A 26,393-nucleotide genomic window follows, 5' to 3' on the forward strand; every position below is an offset into this window, starting at 1 on the left:
TCTGCATAACCAAAATAGACAAATATGAACATTTTATGGTTGAAATAGGGGAAAAAAGGTTTCTATTATATGTAGAAAACTGTGGCTAATAGCTCTATTACACAACTCATCATAATAGTGAGACTAGTAGAGTTATTTAAATAAAATGGTTCACAATATCCTGTGATAACCCATAATGGAAAAGAATATGAAAAGGAATATATATATATGTATAACCAAGTCACTTTGCTGTACAGCAGAAATTAACACACACTGTAAATCAACTATACTTCATTAAAAATTTTTTAAAAATAAAATAAAGCGGTTCATGCAGGAAATAGACATATTGTAAATTAGGTTACACTTTTAATGCAAACACCATTGAAATACTGGTTAAAATGGCCACTAAAACACAGACTTTCCAATACACATGATTCTTGTTTAACTACTCAGAAAACTGCTTAAGTGGCACCAATAGCAAGTGCCTAAATTAGACAATTCGTTTCCCAAGTTTATTTGCTCAGGAAGTCTAGAGCTGAAATGAGATTGCTCTCATTTTGAATTAACTCATTTACATACATAATTGCCACACTGTACTGCGCCGTCATACTCCTGACCCTTTGTAACTATACTTCTCTTCAGTGTTATTCATGCTTCATAGGCAACTGCCATTTCCCATTAGCTTTTCAAGCCTGTAAATACAGACTATTTAGCTAGCTTGAAATATTCACCAGCTTTTCAATGGCTATCATTAAATTAATGAACAATACATGAATAAGTGGTTTCAATGCTAAGTCACACAAAAACGCAATAAAGACTGTAACCTCTCAACACCATTACAAAGCCTCACAAGCAAAAAAAAAATAGAATTATGGCAACTTCCATGGCCAGCAGCATACAGTAGAGTTCTAAACCAGTGCCTTCTAAAAGGTCATGCTGAATGAAATACCAAGAAGACTTTTAAAAGGAGATTCTCCCCTAAAAGGCTGTCCCCAAATATGGATTCTTTAGTATACTTTTAAATGCAACATTTGAAAACAGCATATGTAAAAGCTCTACCATTTTAAATGGGTCTTGCTCTTTATTGTCATCGCTTCTTCTAAAGGTAGATGGAAGAAAACCATTTTCTCCTTCCAACAATGACAGAACACAAAGAAGTTAAATAACATACTCAGGTCACCTGAGTAATAAAGCAAGGGATGAAACTGCTTATCCTAACCCACCTCCTACTTTGCAACAAATCATATGCTCTTTCTAGTAGAATTTGATTCAAAACTAGTTACATTCAAGATAACATTTATTAAGTGCTTACATACTAAGTGCTATGCTAGGCATTTAGACACTGATAATAAAAAAATTATATTCCTTGTCCAGGACTTCCCTGGTGGTGCAGTGGTTAAGAATCCGCCTGCCAATGCAGCAGACACGGGTTCGATCCCTGGTCCGGGAAGATCCCACATGCCACAGAGCAACTAAGTCCATGTGCCACAACTACTGAGCCTGTGCTCTAGAGCCCGCGATCCATAACTACTGAGCCCGAGTGCCACAACTACTGAAGCCCACACACCTAGAGCACATGCTGTGCAACAAGAGAAGCCACCGCAATGAGAATCCTGTGCACCGCAATGAAGAGTAGCCCCCGCTCGCCACAACTAAAGAAATCCCATGCACAGCAACAAAGACCCAACGCAGCCAAAAAGTAAGAAAAATAAAATTAAAAAAAAATAAAGGTTATATTCCTTGTCCAAGGAGCGAATCACCTAGAAGGAAAAGGGGAGTAAGTTGTAAAGAAAATTTATGCAACAAAAGAGGTACACAAACAAAAAGAAGTTTCTCTGAACTTCTGTGGGAGTTCAGAGAAAGGAAAGATCACTTCTTGGGCAAGGCAGCAGGCAGGGAAAACTTCACGGAAGAGGCGTAAGCTGGACCTTGGTAAGACAGGTAAAGCCATATATAGCAAACACTGAGAAAAGCTAGAGAAAATTCAAGTTGGAGGAAATTATATACCCAAACCAAAGACATACAAAGACACTTTCCAGGGGAAAAAAATGAGCCAATCTTGCTGAGAATAAGGATGGTAACGAGAATGAGCCAATCTTGCTGAGAAAAAGGATGGTAACGAGTGACTAGATTACACAAGAAGGCTGGGCCAGATCACAGAAAGCTTGATATGCCAGGCTAAAAAGAATCAACTGTATAGAAAAACAAAGAATGTGGGATTAATTCAGAATTTTGAGCAGGGTTAGTGATGTGAACAGAGCCATACATCAGGAGATTATAAAACTGACACAGTCGGAAGATTCGCATTTGTTAAATCAATATTTAATGCATCTTACATGCCAAGCTCTGTTTGGTGTTCAAAACACCTATAAACACAGTATTAAATACTTTCCTCTTTCCTTACAGATACCTTCACTGCTTTAAAGGTCAAAAAGTCGTGAGAGAGACTGCTACCATTCGGCCAATAAGGAGTGAATGATCTGAAATTAACATTAGCTCTTTAGATGTACACAATGCAAATTCACACCCATCATGTTTGTTTTGAGACTCACAACTATGATGTCTTTGAGTCCCAGAGGGCGATACAGTTGTTATGAAAAGCAGGGACAATCTGAAGGTTGCAGAAATAGGACAAGGGAAGCAACAGACCCGCTGTATTCAGAGCGGTGCTGTGTTGGACTTTTCCAAAGAAAAGTAATCAAGATGCTGATGGAACGATGTCTCGTAAGAAATATGAAGTAACTGAGGCTTTGCAGATGTATAAAAGGCACTGAACTCTAAAGTAGGTATCATCCGAACCAGAAGTCATAAAAGATTAATCTGGTGGTAGTTTAAAGCAGAGGTTGGAAAACCATGGCCTGCAGGCCAAATCTGGCCCATCACCTATTTTTTAAATAAAATTTTACTGGGACAAAGCCACACCCATTTGTTTATGCACTGCATTCTATGGCAGTTTTCAGGCTACAGTGGCACTGTTGAGAGTCCTGACAAAGACCGTCCAGCCTGGAAAGCCCCGAATATTTTACTATCTGACCCTTTATAGAAAAAGTTTGCCAACCTCTGGTTTAAAGGATGGGATGAAGGTTAAAGCGAGATAGAGAATCCTGCCTGGATTCTTTTTGCTAACTCCAGATGAGAAATAAGGCTACTTGCTACTTGAAATGAAAAAAATCCAGATGTGAGAGACAGCCTGGAGACAAAATTGCCAGTATTTTGTAACTGGCCAAATCTGGGGCACAGAAGAAGGGTCAAAACCGATGTTAAAAACAGTATTGGTGACTGGGCATCATTTATAGTAAAGGAATCAGGAGAAAGAACTGGATTGGAGACTAAAGGAAAGAAAGGTTGTGTTAAGTTACACATCTTGTTTGCAACATGTGAATTTTAAACACCTCTCATTCTGAAGGCTATCCAGGTAGACACATGTGGGGTCCAGCATGAATTACGACCTAGATCTGAGGAGAGATCCCAGCTGGAGAAAAAGATGTGGGTGTCTTCAGCTGAAGTCCTGGAAGTGGGTGAGATGACTAAAGGACAGAAAATATGGAGAGAAAATACAGGAGAGGAGAGGACAGAGTGACAAGGGGCAAACGAGACGAGGCCACGGGCAGTCAAGGAGCAGAAGAGGAGGAGATAGAAGAGAAGCTCTTTTCCCAAAGCTCATGCTTTGGTGCACTGAGATGGCCTGGCTCCAAGAGTAAAAAAAAAAAAAAACACCGAGGTCAACAGAGAACCTAAGGGAAGCAGCCTCAAAAGAGGTAACCAAGACTTTTGCACAACCTGATCCAGTCTAGATGACCTCTAGCACCACCCCACCTTCAACGGCCCTGCTATTTCTCCTGTGAGCAATACCAAACTAGAAGACCACACCTGCGGCCCAGGAACCCCCCTCCCAGCACTAACTGAGCAAACCACTGGCGCCACGACGAAACAAATGTTTAACCGTGCTCCGGCAACGGCAGATGACCAAAGATCCCTTAAAATGGCTTGTAGGTATGTATCTTCAAAAATGTACAACCAAGCTCAGGAGACTGTCCCTCTGGGAGCATGCTGCAGACAAGGAAATGGCACCCAGCAGAGAACACGTTCTCAGTAATAAAGACTCATGAATTTTTAAAACAGGCTGACAAGTCACTTACCGAGGGCAGAGGGCAGTAGAACTGATGAACTGTGTGCATGACATCCAAGAGCATATTGTGTCCAATGACAAGTTTCCCCTAAAAAAAAGTCAAGATTAGGAAAAGACTTCTTGGTACAAAATTATATCAGGACTTGAGAGTGAAATGTATGGTTCAGTTCCATAAGGATTTTGTACTAAACTTACTTTTTGACACTAAGGAAAAAAATGTATAAAGATATGCAAATAAAGAAATTTGGGCTGACTTCATTCCTCTTCTGGTGTTCAATCCAAAATGCAAAGTAAAACTCCACATGACTTTGATTTCATTGATTTTTTTCCTCTGGTTTTTATTCATCTTGCCACCCACAAGAATCAGTAGTAAAATTTTTATTGAAGAGCTCAAGAAAGTAACTGAAAATGCTAGGTACCTTGAACTGTCGAATAATTTGTCAACAAACTCCAAATATCTATTTTCGGAGTGTATTTTTTAAAACAACTCACTTTTATTTCCAAAAGATACATTCATAACAATGCGAAAAGGTAAAAATAACTAATTTCTAATTTTATTAAGTAGAATGAGTTTTCGTTTCCTTCATTATCTATGTCAAAATTCATGGGGCTCGTTCTGAAATATTTCCAATGAAATTCACTGCTTTTCAACCAGTAAGGTATAATATATGTGCAATAAATTGGTCCATTTTGATAAAAATTAAACTACGAAAACGGAATATCAACTTGGATTTAGCTAGCCAGGTGACAGCATTTTTAACACAAAGCATCTGGTCACTACAGTGGAGCTTTTCACTATGTCCCAGTGGCCCTTCAGAGTAACACTCCTTGACTCACAGAGCTAAACATAATTATTTGAAATAAATAATTTTACACAAAATCTCCCAAATCCAAAAGACAAGCCGTCCTTTTGGCTCAGTGTGTGGGCACATTCTGAACACCTATACAATGCTAAAATACCAAATACTGATTAAAACCACAGAGAAGACGTGGAAGGAACCAAAAATGGAATACAAACCTGAAACATGAACCTAACTGTATTATAAATGAATCCCTCAACAACACTGAAGGAGGCTGATAAGAACAGAACTATGAAAACAGCATATAATAAGAACTGCATTTCCCAATGCTGGAGAAAAAAATGTACAAATAAGAAAAGAGAGTAGGTTGAAAATAAACCCTGGGCTTCCCTGGTGGCGCAGTGGTTAAGAATCTGCCTGCCAATGCAGGGGACACAGGTTCGAACCCTGGTCGGGGAAGATCCCACATGCCACGGAGCAACTAAACCTGTGCACCACAACTACTGAGCCTGTGCGCCCGCAAGCCACAACTACTGAAGCCCGTGTGCCACAGCTACTGAAGCCTGTGTGCCTAGAGCCTGTGCTCCACAGCAAGAGAAGCCACCACAATGAGAAGCCCGAGCACAGCAACGAAGAGTAGCCCCCACTCACCGCAGCCGCAACTAGAGAAAGCCCGCGCGTAGCAATGAAGACCCAACGCAGCCAAAAATAAATAAATTAACTAATTAATTTAAAAAAAAAAGAAAAGAAACCCTGTGGTATTGGACTACAATCTGAGTTCTATCAGTATAAAGGCATTTTTTAATATATATACATATATGTCAGACATGGAAATATCAATGTGTGTATACATGCATGGTTACACACATGTATCATTCTTAGCTCTGTCCAGTGAGGGGAACTAGAAGCACTAACACCACAGTAGTAGCCCAGGACCAGATCTTGGTTTCGAAACACCATTCTCCAATAAAAGGAACCAGGGCTCCTTGGAGAAGTCATTGATTCTACAGCTGAGGCAGGGAAAATAGAAGATGAGTCTGAAACATCTTGTGATGTCAGAAAGTAAGGAGGTGCTCAGAAAAGGGTGGGGGCTTGTTCCAGGGGAAGTCAACCTGAAGAAACTCCAATGGCCAAGGTGGTACCATCTGAGCCCCAAAATAAACAGTAAAAAAAGTAGATTAAAATCTGTAGAATGAAATAAATTTCCCTGAGTCCAAAAAAATTTTTAAAAGAATTAACAAATAAACAGGGGAGCAGGGACAGCTCTTCCTTCTAGAAGAATTCCAAGAACGAATGAAGAAAGAAAGAGGGAAACACAGACTCGCCACTAGAAAACCACAGCAATAATGGCTGCAAGAAAGATCCACCGACAGATGCTACGTTACAGGCAAAAGCTTGAGGAAAAACAGGATTTTCGGGACTTCCCTGGTGGTCTAGTTGTTAAGACTCTGCGCTTCCACCGCAGGGGGCAAGGGTTTGATCCCTGGTCGGGGAACTCCTACATGCCACGTGGTGCGGCCAAAAAAACCCCAAACAAACAAACAAAAAAACACAGGATTTTCCTTGTCTCAATCAAAGTATCTCCCCAAAAATATTTATCAGTCACAAAAGAGGTAACAGTAACTCTACAGTGCACAAATCCAGCAGACATCACCTAAACCAAGTGATTCAGGTCAATATCATGAACCGTCATTTCTGTGGTATTCCTGCCTCAATCAGTGTATGTCCTCAATCCAACATGAGAAAAGATCAGACAAATCCAAACTGAGAGACATCTGACAAAATTACAGTCAACACTCTTTAAAAATATCAAGGTTGGGACTTTCCTGGTGATCCAGTGGTTAAGAATCCGCCTTCCACTGCAGGGGAAATGGGTTCGATCCCTGGTCGGGGAACTAAGATCCCACATGCCTGGGACAACTAAGCCTGTGCGCTCTGGAGCCCACGCACCACATCTACAGAGCAGCCCAAGTGCCGCAAGGAAGAGCCCACATGTCACAACTAACACCTGACATAGCCAAATAAATAAATAAATATTTTTAAAAATATATCAAGGTTATAAAAGACAAAGAAAATTACAGACTGCAGAAAACTAAGGAGAAATAACAAGTAAATGCAATGTGGGATCCTAGATAGAATTGTGAATAGAAAAAGGACTTAGTGGAAAAGGGTGAAATTCAAATTAGTTCATAATATTGTACCAATGTTAATTTCCTGGTTCTGATAACCATATATTATGTAAGATAATAACATTGGGGTAGCTAGGTGAGGGATATATGGAAACTCTGTACCAGTTTTGCAACTTTTCTGTGGGTGAAAAATTAATACAAAATTTTTTAAAACAGATTCACTACCAAGAGTGATGGGAAAAGAATTTGATCTGATATAAAGAGAGTCTACTGTTCACTGGCTCTACAGAGTTTAACTATGTTAGTATTTTTAAGGTATGTGACTTTTCAATTTTAAGTCTGGGTCACTAATAAATAGGGCTTTTTTCGCAGTATGCTTTGTGACGTGAACTACCAATGGTCAGCAACATACTATGAATCACTCTGCAGAAGAGAGACAACAGAGAGAAAAAATAAACAGAGGCACAGCAGGCTAAGGTATCCAAATTGTTTGTACAAGGCAAACAAACGTCCCAATCTTGGAAAAGCTACCTAAACCCTCACAGTGGCTATAAGAGGGCTCAAAGCCAACTGCCACCCCACATCTCTGTGTTTCACGGACAGCCTCAGTCAAATCAACCAGTGCTCTAAAGGTTGCTAAGAGTGTATAATGTAAGCAAGTGTCACTCCTCTCTGCTTTTCTGGATACCCTTAATCTTAGCCACTTCTCAAGAGACTCACACCTTGGTTTTTATCCAGGCTCATCCAACTTTCTATTCCGTTCTGATGACGTCACTTACTTGAGCGAAAGAGCTCTGGGTGAGCCAGCCCTCCTCCTTCACAAGGCTCTCTAACTTCTGTTTACTGGCCACAGCCCCCCACCCCTACTGGGGACAGTGGCTGCCTCTCCTCAGATGCTCCTGTTTGACAAGCCTGCACCTGGTGGTGAGACATTCATGGACTCCTGGAGTCTGGCCGTAAAGCTTCCCTGATGCAGAGTTCAGCATCTAAGGGACAAGATGACTCCTCCTGCAGGGGGACAACTGCTTCTCCCTAGGCCAGCTACTCAAGTAAAGAAAAGTCTTGGATTCCAGGCAACTTAGCATCCAGGCAAGCAGTCTGACTCGGATGCATAACTCACAAAACAACCAGCAGCAAGACCCAGTTTAATCTATTCAAGATGTGGGTGCCTCTTTCCTGAAAGGATTTACGAAACAAGGGGAAATGTCTATCCTATCTATTACAGAACCCTCCAGCATATTTACACAAATGGTCAACACATTTTTTAAAATGTATCAAATGTTATTAAGGCTATGAGATATAAGATTCAATCACAGTTATGCAGAGAACTCAATACAATTATTTTTACCCTCTAGATTCTTCTAATTAAGGAATAAAACGCTTCAAACACTAGATTGTTTCTCACATATTCTTTAGTTTGTTATTCTGCTTCTTATTGGTTTTGAGAATAATAAATATTAGTTCCATGGAGCCACATAAGGCTGTCACTGTATAATCCTCCCCTGCGTTTTACAAGAAATGCTTTCTAAAAAAATGGTTTGGATATAATTCCGCAATTACAATGTCACACTAAGCGCCTTTTAACAACAATCTGTCTTTATGAAGTGCTAACTTCTCCCTCCAGACCAGGCAAACAATCTAAACTGGCCAGATGATTAATGTGCAATGATAACTGGGCATTTCACCTTAAATGTTATGTTCATGAAATTAGTTAAAAAGTCTGGTTCACTTACCGAATTAGCAATGGCATGAATGACTCTAGAAAACCCCACAGCATCATTCAGTTCTTCCTAATTTAAAAACAAAACAAAAAAAACCACTATTGACATATACATATTGCTTATTTGAACGGGTTAAAATCTAGGCAAAAAAAAAGACTGAAGTTAGATAGCTTTAGTTTCACATGCTTTGAGTCTATCACCCCAAACAACTGCATCTAAAATGACCTATGCACATACCTTTCTTCTGTTTTAAAATGAGCAAAGTGGCAAATTATTCATTAGTTACTAAAATAACAGTGCTAGGGTTTACCCATCACTTCCCATCGACTGTTGAAATTTCCTAGTCTCTCAAGTTGCCTTAGAAACACAAACTTTTAAAAGCTGCCACCTGCTGGCCAAACTCAATACTGAATTCAATTCTGAGGTGACCCACCCAGCAGCTGACTGTCAAATCAAGAATGTTCAGACTCTTTTTTCCTGGTCAAATGCATTTTTATAAAATTTTTATAGCACAGCACTGAGACTCATCCCCATTCAGTTTCTTCTCTCCTGTTTTATTCCCAATGCACTTAAATGGGCTCAATTTCTCTCCTATCTTGAAACCCCTTCCTTTAATCTGAGCTCCACGCAACCACTCTCCTTCTTGTCTCTTCACAGCTAAATTCCTTAAAGACTACTCTCCACTCACTAGGTCCAGTTCAACTCCCAGGGACCCGCAAGCCCCCTGCTCCCCCGCTTCACCCTCACTGAAGTTGCTCACCTCTTTAAACTACTCTCAAGTCTAACAAGCGTTGGCAGGGATGTGGAGAAATTGGAACACTTGTGCCCTGTTGGTGGGAATGTAAAGTGGTGCAGTCACTGTGGAAAAGTGTGGCTGGTCCTCAAAAAATTAGAAACAGAGCTACCATACGAGCCAGCAATCCCACTCCTGGGTATGTGCCCCAAAGAACTACGAGGACTCAAAGAGATACTTGTACACCCATGTGCAGAGCAGCGTTATTCACAAGAACCAAAAGGTAGAAGCAACACAAGTGTCCAACAGCAGATAAACGGATAAACAAAATGTAGTACATACGATATTATTCAGCCTTTAAAAAGAATGGAAATTCTGTCACATGCTACAATACAGATGAACCTAAATGACATTATGCTAAGTGAACTAAGCCAGTAACAGACAAATACTGTACGATTCCACTTACATGAGGCACCTAGAGCAGTCAAATTGACAGAGGCAGAAAGTAGAATGGTGGTTGCCAGAGGCTGGGGGATGGGGGAATGGGAAGTTATTGTTAATGGGTACAGAATTTCAGTTTTGCAGGATGAAAGGAGTTCTGGAGATGGACGGTGGTGACGGTTGCACAACAGTGTGAATATATTTTACAGTACAAAACTGTACAGTTTAAAATGGTTAAGATGGTAAAGTTTATGTTATACATTTTACTAGAATTAAAATTATTTTAACTTTTTAAAGAATGTTCTTTAAAAAAAGAAGAAAAAAACCTACTCCCAAGGCTAAACCCAATGCCTATGTCTCAGTCCTCATTCTACTTCTCGAGAGCATCAGACCCTGTCAACATCCCCTTCTTCAAACACTCTTCCCCTTGGCTGCTGTGTCACAATAACCTCAGGCACATTTTTGCACTTCTGCCCATCACTCAGATGCCGGTGGTCCTCAGGATCCGACCCTGGGCCCTCTGCTCCTTCCTCATGCATATGATAGGTGCTCTCATCCTGTCCCGGTCTCTCTGCCAACAACAAAGTCCAGCCCTCACCCCTCTCCTGCACTCCAGCACGACAATCTGCTGACAGGACACCAATGCTCAGATGCCCCCAAAACATCGAAAACCTCACCTGCTCAAAAGCCGAATGTAACACCTTTGTCCACTATAGGGGTACAGCCCTACCATGGTATCCTGGTGACCTTGCACATATCCAGATAGTCCACGCAGGCAAAGGCTTGAGATGTAACTAATGTGCATCTGGATGGAACACCCCAGGAGAGGATGGGAGGCCACCTCCCTCTCTCGCCTGGGAGGCTGTCATGAGACAGTTTCTCACTGCTGCCCAGGTTCTGATGAGGCCTGGGGCTTCCTGCCCCACCGCCTTTTCAGAATAGAGCTACAGAGTATGAAAGCACTTAACCGCAGTCTAGAGTTGGCTGCTCGGCGATGGGGCATCCACAGCTCACTCTGCAGTCACCTGGCCCCTTTTGTTTCAGTGTTGTCTTTTTGGTTTGTGGGACAAGCACCACGTGTAGCTGTCACCTTCTCTAAGTCATAAACTGTCTAAATCTAACAGAGGCTTGCTGTGTCTTTCCTGGTTGCATTAGTCTGATGTGGCCCTGCTTTATGCATGGGTGAGCTGGACGTCCACCCTCGCCCAAACCCATTCCTGGCCTCCTCCACCTGCGCCCCCCCACCAACACCACTCCGCCACCCCATCTAAGTGGACTGATGTCAGCCTGCCCAGCTGCCCAACTTCCCGGCCTAAGCATCTTCTTTCTTCTGCCTTCGTCTTTCACCACCCACATCCAATCACAAATTCCACTGACGCTACCTTCTAAAGATGGCCAGATTCCACCTAAACTGCTACTAACTTTCCTATTCCAGGGCACTGACATCTCTTAGCTGGTTACTCCGCAGCTGAACTGGTCTCCCTGCCTCCAGACTTACTCGAATCCATTCTCCAGAGGACAACCAGGGTGAGGTTCCAACGATGCAAATATGACCGTGCATCCTAATCTGTCAAATCGTATCATCTAACCTTTGTTTTAGGAAAACTAGTAACTGTGCCTGAAGTTAGACACAGCAAGATTAGTTAATGGGCTGTGAAGCTCAGTGACACACAATCTAAATGATAACCACTAATTCCTTCTCCAAGACTGCTTCATGGAAGTGAAGACTGGTCAACCATGATGCCAGCCTCACTTTGTTGGCTGCATCTAATTAATTAACCTTAGGTTCCCCTCATTCTCTTCCAGGTTTTGCTACCAATTCGATTCTTCTCTAGTAGAAAAATATTCATTAAATTGAATCTATCACAGGATCTACAACTCTGTAGCCATTTCTCACCCAAAGGAAATGAACATAATCCAATCACCTGTTCCTTAGCGTGTTTCTGCTGCTCTCTTCTTTTACGTTCTTCTTCATCTACTTTGCTGATAACAATATAGCGCTCTTTCTAAAAGACATAAAGCAGATATACAATTTTCTGGAAGCTACCTGACCCCTACCCCCCAAAATTCAGATTCTGCTACCAGGAGAAGTACAATTTTTCTCACTGCACAGTCCTTCATGGGCTAAACACACTGAAAGTATTTTGAAATGCCACCAAAAGTTGAGTTGATGCTTTACAAACCAAAATTCCACCTCCGTGTTTCCGTGACATTTTCCCATGGTTTATTAATCAACCCAAAAGACAATTATAAATATCAACAGACTGTGAGAATAAGACACTCCATAATGAACACTAAGATGCTGCATTTGAACATGAATTTCTAAATAGTTGTTTTTAAAATAATTTCTATATAATCTATAAAAATGTTGAATCACTATGTTGTACACCTGAAACTGTAATATTGTAAGTTAACCACACCTCGATAAAAAAATTTCTACATTTCATTAACATAAGAAAAAAATCCTGGGGAATTCCCTGGTGGTCCAGTGGTTAGGCTTCCAGGCTCTCACTGCCAAGGGACCAGGTTCAATCCCTGGTCGGAAACTAAAATCCCACAAGCCGTGTGGTATGGCCAAAAAAAAGGAAAAAAAAAAAATCCTGGATTTTCTGGTAACTTGTCAGATAACCAGCACCTTCTTTCTCACATACTGCATTTTGTATCAATCAAATATACTACAAAACCTCCTGTGTCAAAGTTTGAGATTTTTCTTCTAGCAAGACTTAATTTACTTAATCTCTTATTTAATTAGACATCTGACTTAACAACAAGAACTAAATTCTAAAATTCTGTAGAAGGAACGCACTATTAGCTCACCATCAGCCCACCTTTACCCATCACAGTTCTATCACTGTACCCTGGGAGTACATGATGATAGCTATGTTTATGCCCCAGATTCTAAAATTTAATTTTACTGGGCCACATAACAGGAAGCAATTATTACATGGATACCATGTATATCAGCTTTCTGTGAGGATTAAGAACATGTACTAACATTTGCATACTTTCAAGTTTACAAAGCATGTTCACTTCCATCTACCCACTTGATAACTATCTTTTAAAAAGCTGTGAGATAGGTATAGCTCATTACCATGCTCATGCCCAATGCACAAATGAGGAAAACGAGGCTGGCAGAGGGGAAATGACTTGCCCAGTGTCACCCAGTTCATATGTAGCAGAGCCAAGGAGTAAACTCTGACTTTCAACTGCTCGATTTGATCGCATTTTGCATTTGCATATTGTTGCATGGGTTTCATGCGTTTGATGTTGGCCCTGGTTAATTCTTGAGGTTACCTTTTCAGTTTCTAAAGTCTCAACATGAATGCCTTTGGGATACCTAAAGAAAAGAAAGAAAACATGACATCAGTAGATGAGACAACAGCTAAAACCCTAAGTATTTTAAAAACAACTACATAGCCATAATTTCATTACTTAAGTTTTATTAAGTATGAAATAAATACCACTACTAGGAAGACTTTAGAGTAATTTCAGCTGCTAAATGTTTCCCTCTCTCTCCTCTTAAAACACAGGAATGTGGGCTTCCCTTGTAGTGCAGTGGTTGAGAGTCTGCCTGCCGATGCAGGGGACACGGGTTCATGCCCCAGTCCGGGAAGATCCCACATGCTGTGGAGCGGCTTGGCCCGTGAGCCATGGCCGCTGAGCCTGCACGTCCGGAGCCTGTGCTCCGCAACGGGAGAGGCCACGACAGTGAGAGGCCCACGTACCGCAAAAAAAAAAACAAAACACAGGAATGTAACTGATTTCAAATTAATATTTTTAGGACTTAGGCATCTTCTGAAATGTCAGGCATCCCGTAATACAGTCAACTCATTACTACACTGTCAAATCTTGCTTCTAAATATCACAATGTTTACTTCCTAAGTAAAATTCTGAAGGTCTCTTTGGATGATCTGGGGCATGCACAGGGGAGACGTGAGATGAGTAACTCTGCTGTAATCTGGCACAGTAGTTTCATCTGCCCAGGAGAGGAATCTGGAACTCGGGTGGAGTACGTGGCAAGGATAACGTGAGAGGAAAGGAGCCTGGTCAAACAACAATGGCCCTTTTCCTGTTTTGGTCAAAGTAAATTCCCAGTATACATGCCACTGGCAGACTCTAACGAAAGAACAAGAACCCCAAACAAAGTCAAGTACAAACATCCATCTGTCTAATCCTGATACTCAATTTTTGAGTTAGAGATCCACTTGAAAATATAATTAAACCAACAGAAACACCGCCAGAAAAATACAAACACACAGTTTTGGATATTGTTTCAGGGGATTCATAGGCCTCCTGAAACCTACCCATGGCCTAACCCGTTTTAGAAAAAGCATTCACCTGAGTATTTCCCAGGTCTTAAAACCAAATCTTTACCATATATTGATACCTTCAAAGAACAAAAACACTACACATCCAGAAGTTAATGGACAGGCCAAAGTGACAGTTAAAAGAACACTGTAAAGGCTTTACAACATCTACTAAGAAGGAATAACAAGGAAATAAATTAAGTGGGTATGAAATAAATTAAGTGGGTATTCAACTTAAGAAATTAGGGGAAAGCAATAACAAAATAAAGCACTGCCCAAGAACATGGTATGGTCAAATCACCAAGAACTGCAGAATATCAAAAATGAAATAAGAGCTAAAAAATTACATTTAGTTTTTAAATCCTGGGTCCCTCACAGAGCTCTCGTGTATAATATAAACACTTACTTCCAGCTCAAAGTCTGATAAATTAGTTTTCTTTGGAACCTATAAAAACAAATGAAAAGGTATTAATTTTGGCTCATTAAAGGAAAATTCAAACTGACCAAGCACTGGTTGGGAAAGACATTTAATTTTTTTTTTTTTTTTTTTTTTTAGAAGATGGATTGGGGATTTCCCTGGTGGCACAGTGGATGGGAAACTGCCTGCCAGTGTAGGGGACATGGGTTCGATCCTTGGTCCAGGAAGATCTCACATGCCACAGAGTAACTAGCCCGTGCGCCGCAACTACTGAGCCTGCGCACCACAACTACTGAAGCCTGCGCTCCTAGAGCCCGTGCTCTGCAACAAGAGAAGCCCACGCACTGCAACAAAGAGTAGCCCCCGCTTACCGCAACTAGAGAAAGCCCACGTGCAGCAACAAAGACCCAATGCAGCCAAAAATACATAAAATTAAAAATAATAATGATAATAATAATGGATAAAATAAATAAATAAAGATGGATTGAAATTTTTTTAACTTTTTATTTCATATTGGAGTATAGCTGATTAACAATGCTGAGTTGGTTTCAGGTGTACAGCAAAGTGATTGAGTTATTCATATACATGTATTTATTCTTTTTCAAATTGGGAAAAATATTTTAATTTTTAAAGGAGACTTCATCAGAAGCGACAGGTAATGTGCAAACAAGAGCAGACAGGATGTTTGAGGTGGGAGGATTCCTCACCACTTTTCATCGAAATGCTCTTTATTATTATTATACTGCCTTTATAGAAGAGGCAGAAGTTCTTGTCTAACCAAAGTATTACTTCCTGTGGCTGTATGAAGAGTTTTAAGTAGACAGATGTATTAAAACACTTCTGTGAAGCTAGTCACAAAGTAAAAGGAAGGAAAGCAGGCTGTTTCAGTCACTGACTCTATGAAACACTGATGTTTTTTACTGCAGAGAGAAATTAAAAGGACAGGAGTAGGGCTGCCCTGGTGGCGCAGTGGCTGAGAGTCCACCTGCCGATGCAGGGAACACGGGTTCATGCCCCGGTCTGGGAAGATCCCACATGCCGCGGAGCAGCTGGGCCCGTGAGCCATGGCCGCTGAGCCTGCACGTCCGGAGCCTGTGCTCCACAACGGGAGAGGCCACAACAGTGAGAGGCCCGCGTACAGCAAAAAAAAAAAAAAAAAAAAAAAAGGACAGGAGTAGCCTGACAGTAAATTCTGCTCTTCTGAAGCCTTTATGTATGAAGCACAAGTCGAGGCTACAATAATGATGCCACTCTTGAGCATGACTTAAAGCAAAGGTGCACAACAGTTTTCTCCCCTCCAGGATGGAACAAAGCATTCATTCAGTGTCTCTATATACCATGGTCCCAATTCTGTTAATGCTAAAGTTAGTGCTGAAATATTGGGAACATACCTATAATAAAAAGACTATTTATGAAAGCATTTTTAAGCAACCAAATGAAGCACATGCCAGAAATCATCTACCTTTCCAAAAACAGTACACATGAAAATATTCAGGGCAACTGACCCAGTACATGGCTCTAAATCCAAGTTCTTGTTTTCTTCACTTTGTAATAAATCTTCTATTTTCTCTCTGAGGAATTAGAATAGAAACATGACCATCAGCATCATTAAGGAATGAAGCTGTCAACCAGCAGAATCATCATACTCAAAAGCAATCCAAATACAAGAACATACGACACTGTAATTTTACCAAATCATGTTATAACTTTTTAGTTCAGTAAGGCTTAAAGAAAAATACTTTATTTTGGCATTTGTTGCTGTTATTAATGAGTTCTCAACAACTTCTCCAGGATTCAGCAATACAAATGATTTGCATTTTTACTTTCCTAGTAAAGCAGTTATACTGACAGCTAAACAGAGCAAAACCAGACGCTCCTCCAAGGGCACGTTTGCTTGTCAGAAACTTCACTGCAAGAGAAAAAAACATGGATGTGTTGCAAATATCTGGATGGGCCTCTGCTTTCATGGGGACTGGACGGTGGCTGTCAGGCCTGTGGTCCACGCAGGTCTGACCACTTGGCCAAGATAGTTTCTTGCCTGGCGACACATGGGAAGTCTAAGTACAGTACACAGAACTCGATTTACAGTTGACAGCTGTGACACAAACTCAGATACACCACAGCTAAATCCTGCCCCTCAGACATCACACCTCTGTGTGCACTGTGCACGTGAAGCACGAGCCTGAGATACAGACGTCAGCCCTGCTCCAAGACACGTGACTCAACACACGTTTGGTTTCAGTTTAGGAACTTACACCACTTGGTCAATAAACTTCTTCTGATCCTCAGGAATCGTCACGGGACATTTTGAGGTGTTAGGAGACGTGTACGACAAAGCACCTGCGCCGTTGGACTGTAAACGTTTTTCATCATACTGCTCTCTTAACTGTCTTTCTTCTTCCTGGTTTAAGTATGGAATTCCTGAACAGAATTTTTTAAACAATGCATTAGCAGAAGTAACCATTTATCATAAAAATTTTGTAACAAACCAAGGCATCTAAACGACTCAGGAAAGACCATATTTAATTACAGCTCAAAAAAATCAATGGAAAAAACAAATGATTTTGAAATGTGTTTGTCTATTCATTCACTCCATTCGCTCGTTCATTCATTCTCCTTTCAACAAACTGTGATTTGGCTCTTACGCTGTGCCAGGCACTGTATCAGGCACTAGTGAGCTAACAGTGAACAAGGTAGACTTGTCCTGCTCTGTAGTGAAGCGAATGACCTTAGGTTGACCAGAGAAGGCCACCGGGAGGGAGGACCTCAGGGTAAGAATGAATCAGATATGAAGGAGCTGGGGGAAGAGTATTTCAGGCAGGGAACAAGCATAAATGCCCAGAGGATGGAAAAGGCTTGGACTGTTCCAGAAACAGCAAGGAAGCATAAGCAGGAGAATGGTGTAATGTCAGGTTGGAGAGGATGGGGCAAGATTACATAGCCCCTTACAGGCCACGTAAGAATTTACTTTATTCTACGAGCAATGGGATATCATCAGGTTTTAAGCAAGATAATCACATTATCTGCTCCATGTTTTTAAAAGATCATCTGGACTCCTGTGAGAGTTGAAGTAGGGAGGTCAGATGGAAGGAACTGTCCACTGCAGATGTCCAGGCCAGAGACAACCGCTTAGATCAGAGGTCAGCAGACTTTTCCTTAAAGGGACAAACAGTAGATGTTTTAGGCTTGAGGGCCATACGGGGATCTCTGTTGCAACTACTTAACTCTGACCTTTTTAACATGAAAACAGCCACACAATGGGTAAATGAATGGGTATGGCTGTGTCCCAGTAAAGCTTTATTTATAAAATAGGCAGAAGGACATAGTTTATGACCTTGGCCTAATCTACAGAGATGGAGAGAATGATTCTACAGATAGGAGAGCTAGAACTTGCCAACATACTGTGGGTGAGGGAGAAAGGGAAGGGCAAAATAAAAAACGACATCTAACTATTAGGTTTAAGCAGTTGGGACAACAGTAGGGCCACTTACTGAAGTGGGGAAAACTAGGCAATGAATAAACTTGGGGCCCAAGGGGTGAAAATCAAAAGCTACCTCCTGGATATAATAAATCATCTAGGGATGTATATATAAATGAAGAGGTACAGATATAAGCCTAAAGCTCCAGAGAAAGGTGTTGAGATATAAATGTAGGTGTCATCAGGACGTGGGGGACATTAAAAGCCATGTGACACTTAAAAAACTTTATAGAAAGAATGATGGAATTAGAAAATCATCACTCGTCAGCAATAATAATCGTTTCAAGCAAGAATTATCAATGGATGCTAAAACTAATTGGTGAAAAAGTGATCCACATTAAAAACACCAACAGCTGCACAACAATATTAGTGTACTTCACACTTTACACACTACAAAAAAAAAGTTATCGTCGGTAATGCGGCTAATTGATGTCATGTGCCTCCTGATATGATGCACTTGAGCAACACAGACATTCACATCTGCAGTATCCCTGCCCGAGATGAACAGATGCATTTGGACTCGTCTGAGGAAACATCAAAAAAATCCAAATTGAGGGGCATTCTACAAAATAACTAGCCTCCACTATGCAAAAATGTCAAGGTACTAAAATCACAGACTGAGAAACTGTTCTGGATTTTAAAAGAGCAAAGGGATATGACAGTTCAAAGGCAACGTGTGGTCCTGGATTGAATCGGGACAAGGGGAAATTATTTTTCCTCTTTTGCTATAAGCAGCAAAACTTATATTAGGTTTGCAAATGAGGTAACAGTACTGTAGCAATGTCAATTTCCTAATTTGGATTACTGTGCTATATAAGAGAATGCTCTTGTTTTTAGGAAAATTCACACTGAAGTAGTTAGGAATAAAGGAGCATCATGGGTACAACTTACTCTAAAATGGTTCAGGAAAAAAATTATATATACACATATATAATGAGATAAAGGACAACAAAGCAAACATTATAATGTTAACACCTGGGAAATCAGACGGAAGGTATCAGGAATTCTTTGCGGTATTCTGGCAACATTTATATAAGTCTGAAATTATTTCAAAATAAGAATTTAATAATAAAAAATAAATAAAACCATGGAATATATGAGACCAACTAGGAAAAGTAATATTTAGAAGCTGGCGAGACGAGAATGAGCCAATCAGGACGCGGGGGAGTCCAGAGGGAGGTGGGACGAAAACCAGGAGAATGAGTGTCTGAAAGCCAGAGGACAGCGTCTAGGGAAGGAGGGAGCAATCGACTGGGTCAAATTCCTCCAAAGGTGAAACGAGATGAGGACAAAGAAGGATCTATGGGGTCTGAGATCATGGCAGACACGGGGGACCAGCAATGTCCTTGGAGGGGTGCAGATGGCGGGCCAGCTGGGGGTGGGTGAAGAAAAAACTAGAGGGGAAGAGGAAGGAACAGTGAGAACACACATCTCATTCAAGATGCTTTCCTCTGAGTGGGAGGATCACAGGCCAGAAGTGGAAAGGGGATGTGGAATCAAGTGAGGGGGGGATGGTTTTGCTTTGGTTGGAGTTATTTCAAAACAGAGATGTTCCTGCAGGCCTCCTTAATCTTCACAGGCCACCAACTCCTTTGGTGGTCGGGTGAAATCTACAGACCCTTCCCCAGAATAATGTTTTCAAATGCATAAAATAAAATATGCAAGATTGTAAAGAAAGGTAATTACATTGAAATAGTTACCAAAAATTATTTTTTTAATCTGTGATATAATAATATGGGATAATAATACAGGAAATCAGCTTCCTGGTCAACACATTAAATAACAAGACCTAATGGCAGGTGACATAATTATGATAATTTCAAAGTACTGATGAAGGTAAACAATATTCAAGATATCTGTCACAACTGAAATGCCATTTGAAGATACCTGGGATTTCACTGAGGACAACTTCCCAGCTACTCTAACACTGCTGGGTTGTTGCCGACATTCCTAACAGAAGAAACAAACAAATTCAGTTCAAGGTTAAGAGAAAATATAGATTTGAATTCCACAATGCCCTCCCCAAGTTCACAGACTTCTGAATTCTCTCTATGGCAGGAAGGCGACCCATGGCCTAGATTAAGAAGCTCTGCACTTTCACAAAGCATGTTTACAAAGGTTGATGGAATGATCAGCAGAGATGGGAAAATATCCAGGAGAGAGAAGGGCAAACTGGAAGAGCCAGTGCCTGACTAGGAGGCAGGTACTAGCCTCTGACCGGTGCAGGGACTCCTCTTCTCTGTAAGGAGAGAAACGAAAAGGCTGAGCCCGGGCTCGGGGGAGACCTGTGGGTCTGGTGGTGAGAACACGAAGTGGCTCTTCCCTGATGGCTTCTATTTTCATTGAGAGGCATGGTCATCAACTGAGTGGGACAGACATCACAGAGAGTTGGAAAGGGAATTTCTAAGTCAGAAAAGCAGGATTTTTGAGCACGACTGAGTCCTTTCTTGAAGCTTGTCGTCATGAATTTAAAGTGACAAATTAGCTCAGGTGTGTCACATTTTCCTGCAATATTCAGATGCTCAGAAATAGAGGAGGTGGATGATAAGATCCAACCAGGGCTGGGACTTGGCTAGACCAGGGCAATAGAGGGAAAGAGGAGCAAGGGCTGGAAGAAAGGATAATGATGGACCAGGTGGACAAGGAGAGAAGTCAAGACAGGAGAGTGGAAGGTAACCGATAGTGAAAAAGCAATGGAGGTCAACTGATGGCTGAAATGAGGTACCCAAGTAAGTGGAAGAGAAAGACAAGAGAAATGATGGAGATGGGCACAGTTATTGCTAATAAGACCCACGATGCTACCAAGGGAGTGCAGGGCTAAGGGGAGGCAGAAGCGAGGACTGCTGACCGCCTGGCCAAGAAACAGACAAGACAGAGCATTTGCTGGCTGTCCTCATGGATGCTGGAGTCACCCAGAAGGAGGAGAGAGGTAGGAGTGGAGAGAAAGACGATGAGCCGTCGCCAAGGCTGCTGGTGAAGGCCACGCCCAAGAAGTCAGCAGAAAGAGGGATGGCAGAGCTGGTGACGCAGCCCTGGGAAGAAGCGTGGCTCCTGAGAAGAGGGAACTCAAGTGGATTGAAGGTGGCATGCCTACCACTGCCTGGCTGCATATACAGAGACAGAGCTGAAACCACCTGTGCTTGGGAGGGCTGCAGGGGGAACAGTAAGAGGAGTCACCTGGTTCCATTTCAGACAAGGAAGTCAAAGGCACTAACAAGAAGACTGCCAGGAGAAAAGGGCCTGGCATTTGCGAACCCTGAGTGGCAAGATTTGATAAGAAAGAGAAGTGAAGGTCTAGGTCAGAATTACAGAACATCTACAATAGCACGGGGTTAGAGTCTCGGTAATAACAGTTGGCCTGGGAGCCCTGATGCAGCTCTGACTAAAATATTACAAGGTCTGACTACAAAACTAGAGAGTGAGGCATCCTCCAATTTAGCTGTTTCTCTCCTTTTATGAAAATAAAACCATCAGGCTGGAAATTACACACTCATATGAGTCTGGGTAAAGTAGTTCCTTCAAAAGATTTCTGCAACTATTCCATTATAGGGCTCTAACTACATTTGGAACTTGTGTTTTATAATGGCTTTCAGAGTCAAGTATGAGCCGAAGCAAATAAATAGTTTTATTATACCCAAACTGTGTTACCCAGCTGGTTCACCCACCAGGTTAAGCAGTTTGGATTCCAAATTTTTTTTAGTATTTCCAAAAATCAAAATCATCACTAGACATGAAGACGCAGCACCACTAAAGCAATTTAAAAAACAACATGACATGGGTGCTAAAGGCCCTGCAAGGATATAATGCTCAGGGGAAGAGACTTTAGCTGAAGTCTTTGCTCTAGAACCTTTGCTGAGAAAAATCTCCTTTCTTACCTCACTCAATAATACATTCCCCATGGGAATGAATACAATTTACAAGAATAATTAAGTGAAAAGTACCTATTGACCTTAGAGCAGCAGGCGCTTAATACTGCTGAGAAAACCAGAGGCTTTCCCCAATACTTTTCGGGAAACAAATGAATGGAGGAAGGAAAACCACTCTGCTGTGGTCTAACGTCCGGCGTTCATTCATCAAATATTTAACTGTCACCTCCCTGATATGGAAGAGGAATCGTGCTCTGCTCTGGGGATAAGGAAGGGACGTAGTCCCTCCCTCCAGGCCGCTTGCCAGCCTATCATGCCAGCAAGTTAGCCATCAGGATTGTGCAGACTATGTAGACATTTTTCCTCCAAAGACCATCTCTGTATTACTGGAATACGGCTGCTTTTTAAAATGCTACATCGTAGCACTTGTACCACTGAAAGAAAACAGGGATGCATTCCCCCCAGGTGGTCTGCCAGGAAACCAAGTCACACCACAAGCAACAGAAAAGCTCCACTCAGTGAAACCAGGAGCTTGAGAGGCCTCATTAGAGCTAAATGAAGTAGCAGCTCCTCTCCTGTTCAGTTCAGGCCTTAAAAAAAGGGCACAATAAAAACTCTATGGCTGCACACGATGGACTGGGAATCCGAGATCCTGTCTCAGACAGCAGGCACAAAAAGATAATTCTCAACTAAATCCAGATTTACAAGCTCTAAAGACAGGTCACACATAGTCTTACCGTTGCGAAAAACTTTATTAAAATCAAATCCTTGGCTTGCTAGAAAGTCAATGCTTGAGCTCTGAAACAAGAGTAAACAGAACATGCGTTTCGGTGATGTTCATGGCAGGTGTACGAATAGAAGCAGAGAAAGAACTCAGGCAAGTAAACAAAGGCAACCAGGCAAGAAGGCAGCATGCCAAAGGTCAGAGGACAAGGCATTTCTACTCCACGGCTGCCAAATCATCCATTAATTCACTTAAACTATCTGGGCTCTTCTCCTTTATAGCTTATACAACAAATATCCTTTGTTTCACAACATTTAAGAAAATTTTACTTAGTGAACATATATTCTCCCAATCGGCAGGAAACTCCTGGTGGCTATACTGACTAGGAGACTATAAATAAAAATTAAATGTATTTCTATTATCTCACCCCAGGTTCAGGTTTAAGGTAGCAAACATGTGCAAGTTATAAGGTATCAATTATTCACTTCACCTTAGATTCTGAAAGCCCCAAATCTTTTTTTTCTTTTTTTGGCCACGCCACGTGGCATGTGGGATCTTAGTTCCCCGACCAGGGATTGAACCCGCGCCCCCTGCTTTGGAAGGGCAGAGTCTTAACCATTGGACTGCCAGGGAAGTCCCAAGCTCTTAATTGGATGTTCTTTACATTCAAGATCAAAATAGAGAAAAATTCCCAGTAACGAGACTTATTAAATACATATCTCAAGCCTAGGGTAAGTCAAAATATATAAGTAAATGTTAGTAAAAATATTAATTAAATAATACTACACAAGAATGGGAAAATTTTCACAAAGTTCTTACTCAACTGACTGAAGAGTGGGAAACATCACTGTAGCTTCTCTAATTTTATTCTTGTTTTAAGTCAGAACATCAGAGGGCAGCGCACAAGTCGTTTTAATCTGACCCCTCATAGAACTACCTTCCTGACCTGTACCTGACATTATACCATCAGTCTAGGCTGAGGGACGCTGTACCAGTTCCAGTACTCTCTTTAGAGATGCCACTGAAGACAAGGTCTTCTACATTAGTGATTTCTTTATGATAACAGAAGGGGGAATGTTCTGAGGTCTCTAGTCTGAGGGAAGCTGAACTTCTCCTGAGCTCTGGCCTATTTCGATCCTATGGGCCACAGAATTGATTGTGTGTTCCCCCTATTCTTGGCTGGTAGGAAGCTCAGAGACAAAAAGGTGAGACTTTCTTTGACACAAATTCTGTGTTCTAATCATAACACAGTAATTGTATCCTCATTTTTCTTTTCTTCCAACTTTTCACTTACTTATCTTTTTAATCTTATGTTAAAAGGTTTCATATACTGTATATATTTTTATATATATATACTTTTTACCCAACACAAATTCTTTTTAAAATATGATGAGATATAAAAAGGCAACCTTACCAAATACACACACACACACGTGTGGGTACAGGCACATCATTTTCCATCATGTCCAGGTTTCCTGTGGTTCAAATAAGCAACCAGTCCCCACCCACATCTTCCCTTTTTATCTTGTTCTGAACAAGACCCAATGACTTCTGACTTGGGCCACAAGCCTTTTTATCTACCATGCCTGAGTATTCTTAAAACTCTGCCCACCTAATATTCCATCACTGACAGAGGCACCAAAAGATGGATTATGGAAAGGCATTTTTGTCCCTGCTGTCACTAGACTCCAAAACATCCTCACTTCCTTCTTTAAAAATCCAGAGTCAGAGATTCACCTATCCCCTTTTTGAAGCTATTTACTTTCCACTCAAATAATACCCTCTAAGTTGCACAAAAAAAAATGTACTTTATGCCACTGAACTGAAAGCCTCTTAAAATGGTAAATTTTAGGTTATGTATTTTTTACCATAATAAAGAAAAAAATCCATCTAGAAAAATGGCACAGATGAACCAGTTTCCAAGGCAGAAATAGAGACACAGACGTAAAGAACAAACATATGGACACCAAGGGGGGAAAGCGGCCAGGGGTTGGTGGGGGGAGGGTGTGGGATGAATTGGGAGATTGGGATTAACATATATACACTAATTTGTATAAAACAGATAACTAATGAGAACCTGCTGTATAAAAAGAAAAGAAAAGAAAGGTAAAACACTTTGAACCAGCAAAATCTATTTGCGGTTTACTAACCACTATCTTTGGTTTGTCCTAAATGTACCATTTTCAGGATTCAAAAGATGAGCATGGCTACTTGGGAGGACAATTTGACGCATCTATCAAAATGTTAAATATATAAGCTCTATGAGTCAGCAATTCCCCTTCTAGGAAATCTATCCTATAAAAACATTCCTACATATAACCAAGACATGCTGCAAACAGATGCTGACTATAGCATTGTTTAAAATAGGTAACCACTGGAAAACTTCTAAACTCCAGTTAAATAAATTATAACATATCCATACTATGAAATATGAAGACAGTGTGTTAAGTAGAAAATGCAAGTTATATAAAATATGAATATTATGATCCTGTGTATATTAAAGAAAAAAGCTAAAATTATGTATATATATGTAGACATAAGAGTATATGTACATATGGACATAAAAGGAGTGAAATGGGGAAGGAAGTGGCATGGGGAAGATGGGATAAAAAAAAGAAACTCGTTCTTTACTCTACAGACAGCAGCAGGGTCTCGATTTTTCACGACCACATATGTATTTTCTTCCATGAATTCAACTACAGATGTTCGGTCAGAAAAAGGAAGGACAAGAGAAGAAAAAGAGGAGGTGAAGACAATGCCAATGCCATGCAGTTCTTCTGTCGCCCCACTGGACGGGCACGTGCTCCAGGAGTGTGCCTGGCTCTCAGGCTGCTCCCCCATATCCCGCCCAGTGTGAGCAGCTCACTATGTATACAGATGCTTATTTTTCAAAGAGCATATTAAGTTATTTTGCCCCCAAATTCTCCCTGCTTTAAGGGTAATAAGAGCTTTCCAAGATTGATTTTTGACCAGACACAATTTTCACCCTACTCGCTGACTCCAGAAGCTAATAAGTTCCTTGTAAGATGCAACCCTGCTGTCACCATAGAATTTTAAAGCAAAATCCACCTTAGATGGAGGACAAAAGAAAAAAATTCAAAGACACTATCATTTACCATATCCATACAATTCACAAGTTTACTTACTGAGTCTAAACCTCTTCTCTGCCTTTGCTTTTCCAGAACAGAGAACTGCACCTTTTTTTTTTTTTTTTTTTTTTTGCGCTACACGGGCCTGTCACTGTTGTGGCCTCTCCCATTGCGGAGCACAGGCTCCGGATGCGCAGGCTCAGCGGCCATGGCTCACGGGCCCAGCCACTCCGCGGCATGTGGGATCTTCCCGGACCGGGGCACGAACCCGCATCCCCTGCATCGGCAGGCGGACTCTCAACCACTGCGCCACCAGGGAAACCCAAGAATTGCACCATTTTTATCCCATTGTCCATTTTAGACGTTAGTCTCTGGCCTGTCTTCAAGTCTGTGATGTCTTTCTTTGTTTTAAGGAGTGGCTGGCTACTATAACTCCCTAAAGTGTTCCAGGTGTAGCCCCAGAATGGCTTTGTACAATGGTTAGGGTTCTTTTGATCTGTTTCCAATTCATTTCCTAGAATAACTGTGTTTGTGTTGGTCTTTTAGAACAAAGCATCATCCCCAAGGTGTCTCATTGCC

At 41.2% G+C, this 26,393-nt stretch overlaps 1 protein-coding gene across 1 annotated transcript in view; it reads right to left on the reverse strand.

The window, feature by feature from the left end:
* Window positions 1-26,393, reverse strand: part of PARN (poly(A)-specific ribonuclease) — a 161,038-nt gene that overhangs the window by 128,969 nt on the left and 5,676 nt on the right. Inside the window, exons 6-13 of the mRNA XM_029220143.1 lie at window positions 22,739-22,799; window positions 16,913-17,078; window positions 16,163-16,228; window positions 14,646-14,684; window positions 13,227-13,269; window positions 11,858-11,938; window positions 8,771-8,827; window positions 4,119-4,196 (exon numbers count right to left, since the gene is read on the reverse strand). Coding sequence (XP_029075976.1) covers window positions 4,119-4,196; window positions 8,771-8,827; window positions 11,858-11,938; window positions 13,227-13,269; window positions 14,646-14,684; window positions 16,163-16,228; window positions 16,913-17,078; window positions 22,739-22,799 — 591 coding nt within the window. The remainder of the gene's footprint in view (window positions 1-4,118; window positions 4,197-8,770; window positions 8,828-11,857; window positions 11,939-13,226; window positions 13,270-14,645; window positions 14,685-16,162; window positions 16,229-16,912; window positions 17,079-22,738; window positions 22,800-26,393) is intronic.

Source organism: Monodon monoceros, unplaced genomic scaffold (assembly GCF_005190385.1).
Source record: "Monodon monoceros isolate NGI ecotype Baffin Bay Population unplaced genomic scaffold, NGI_Narwhal_1 Super_Scaffold_13, whole genome shotgun sequence".
NCBI lineage: Eukaryota > Metazoa > Chordata > Mammalia > Artiodactyla > Monodontidae > Monodon > Monodon monoceros.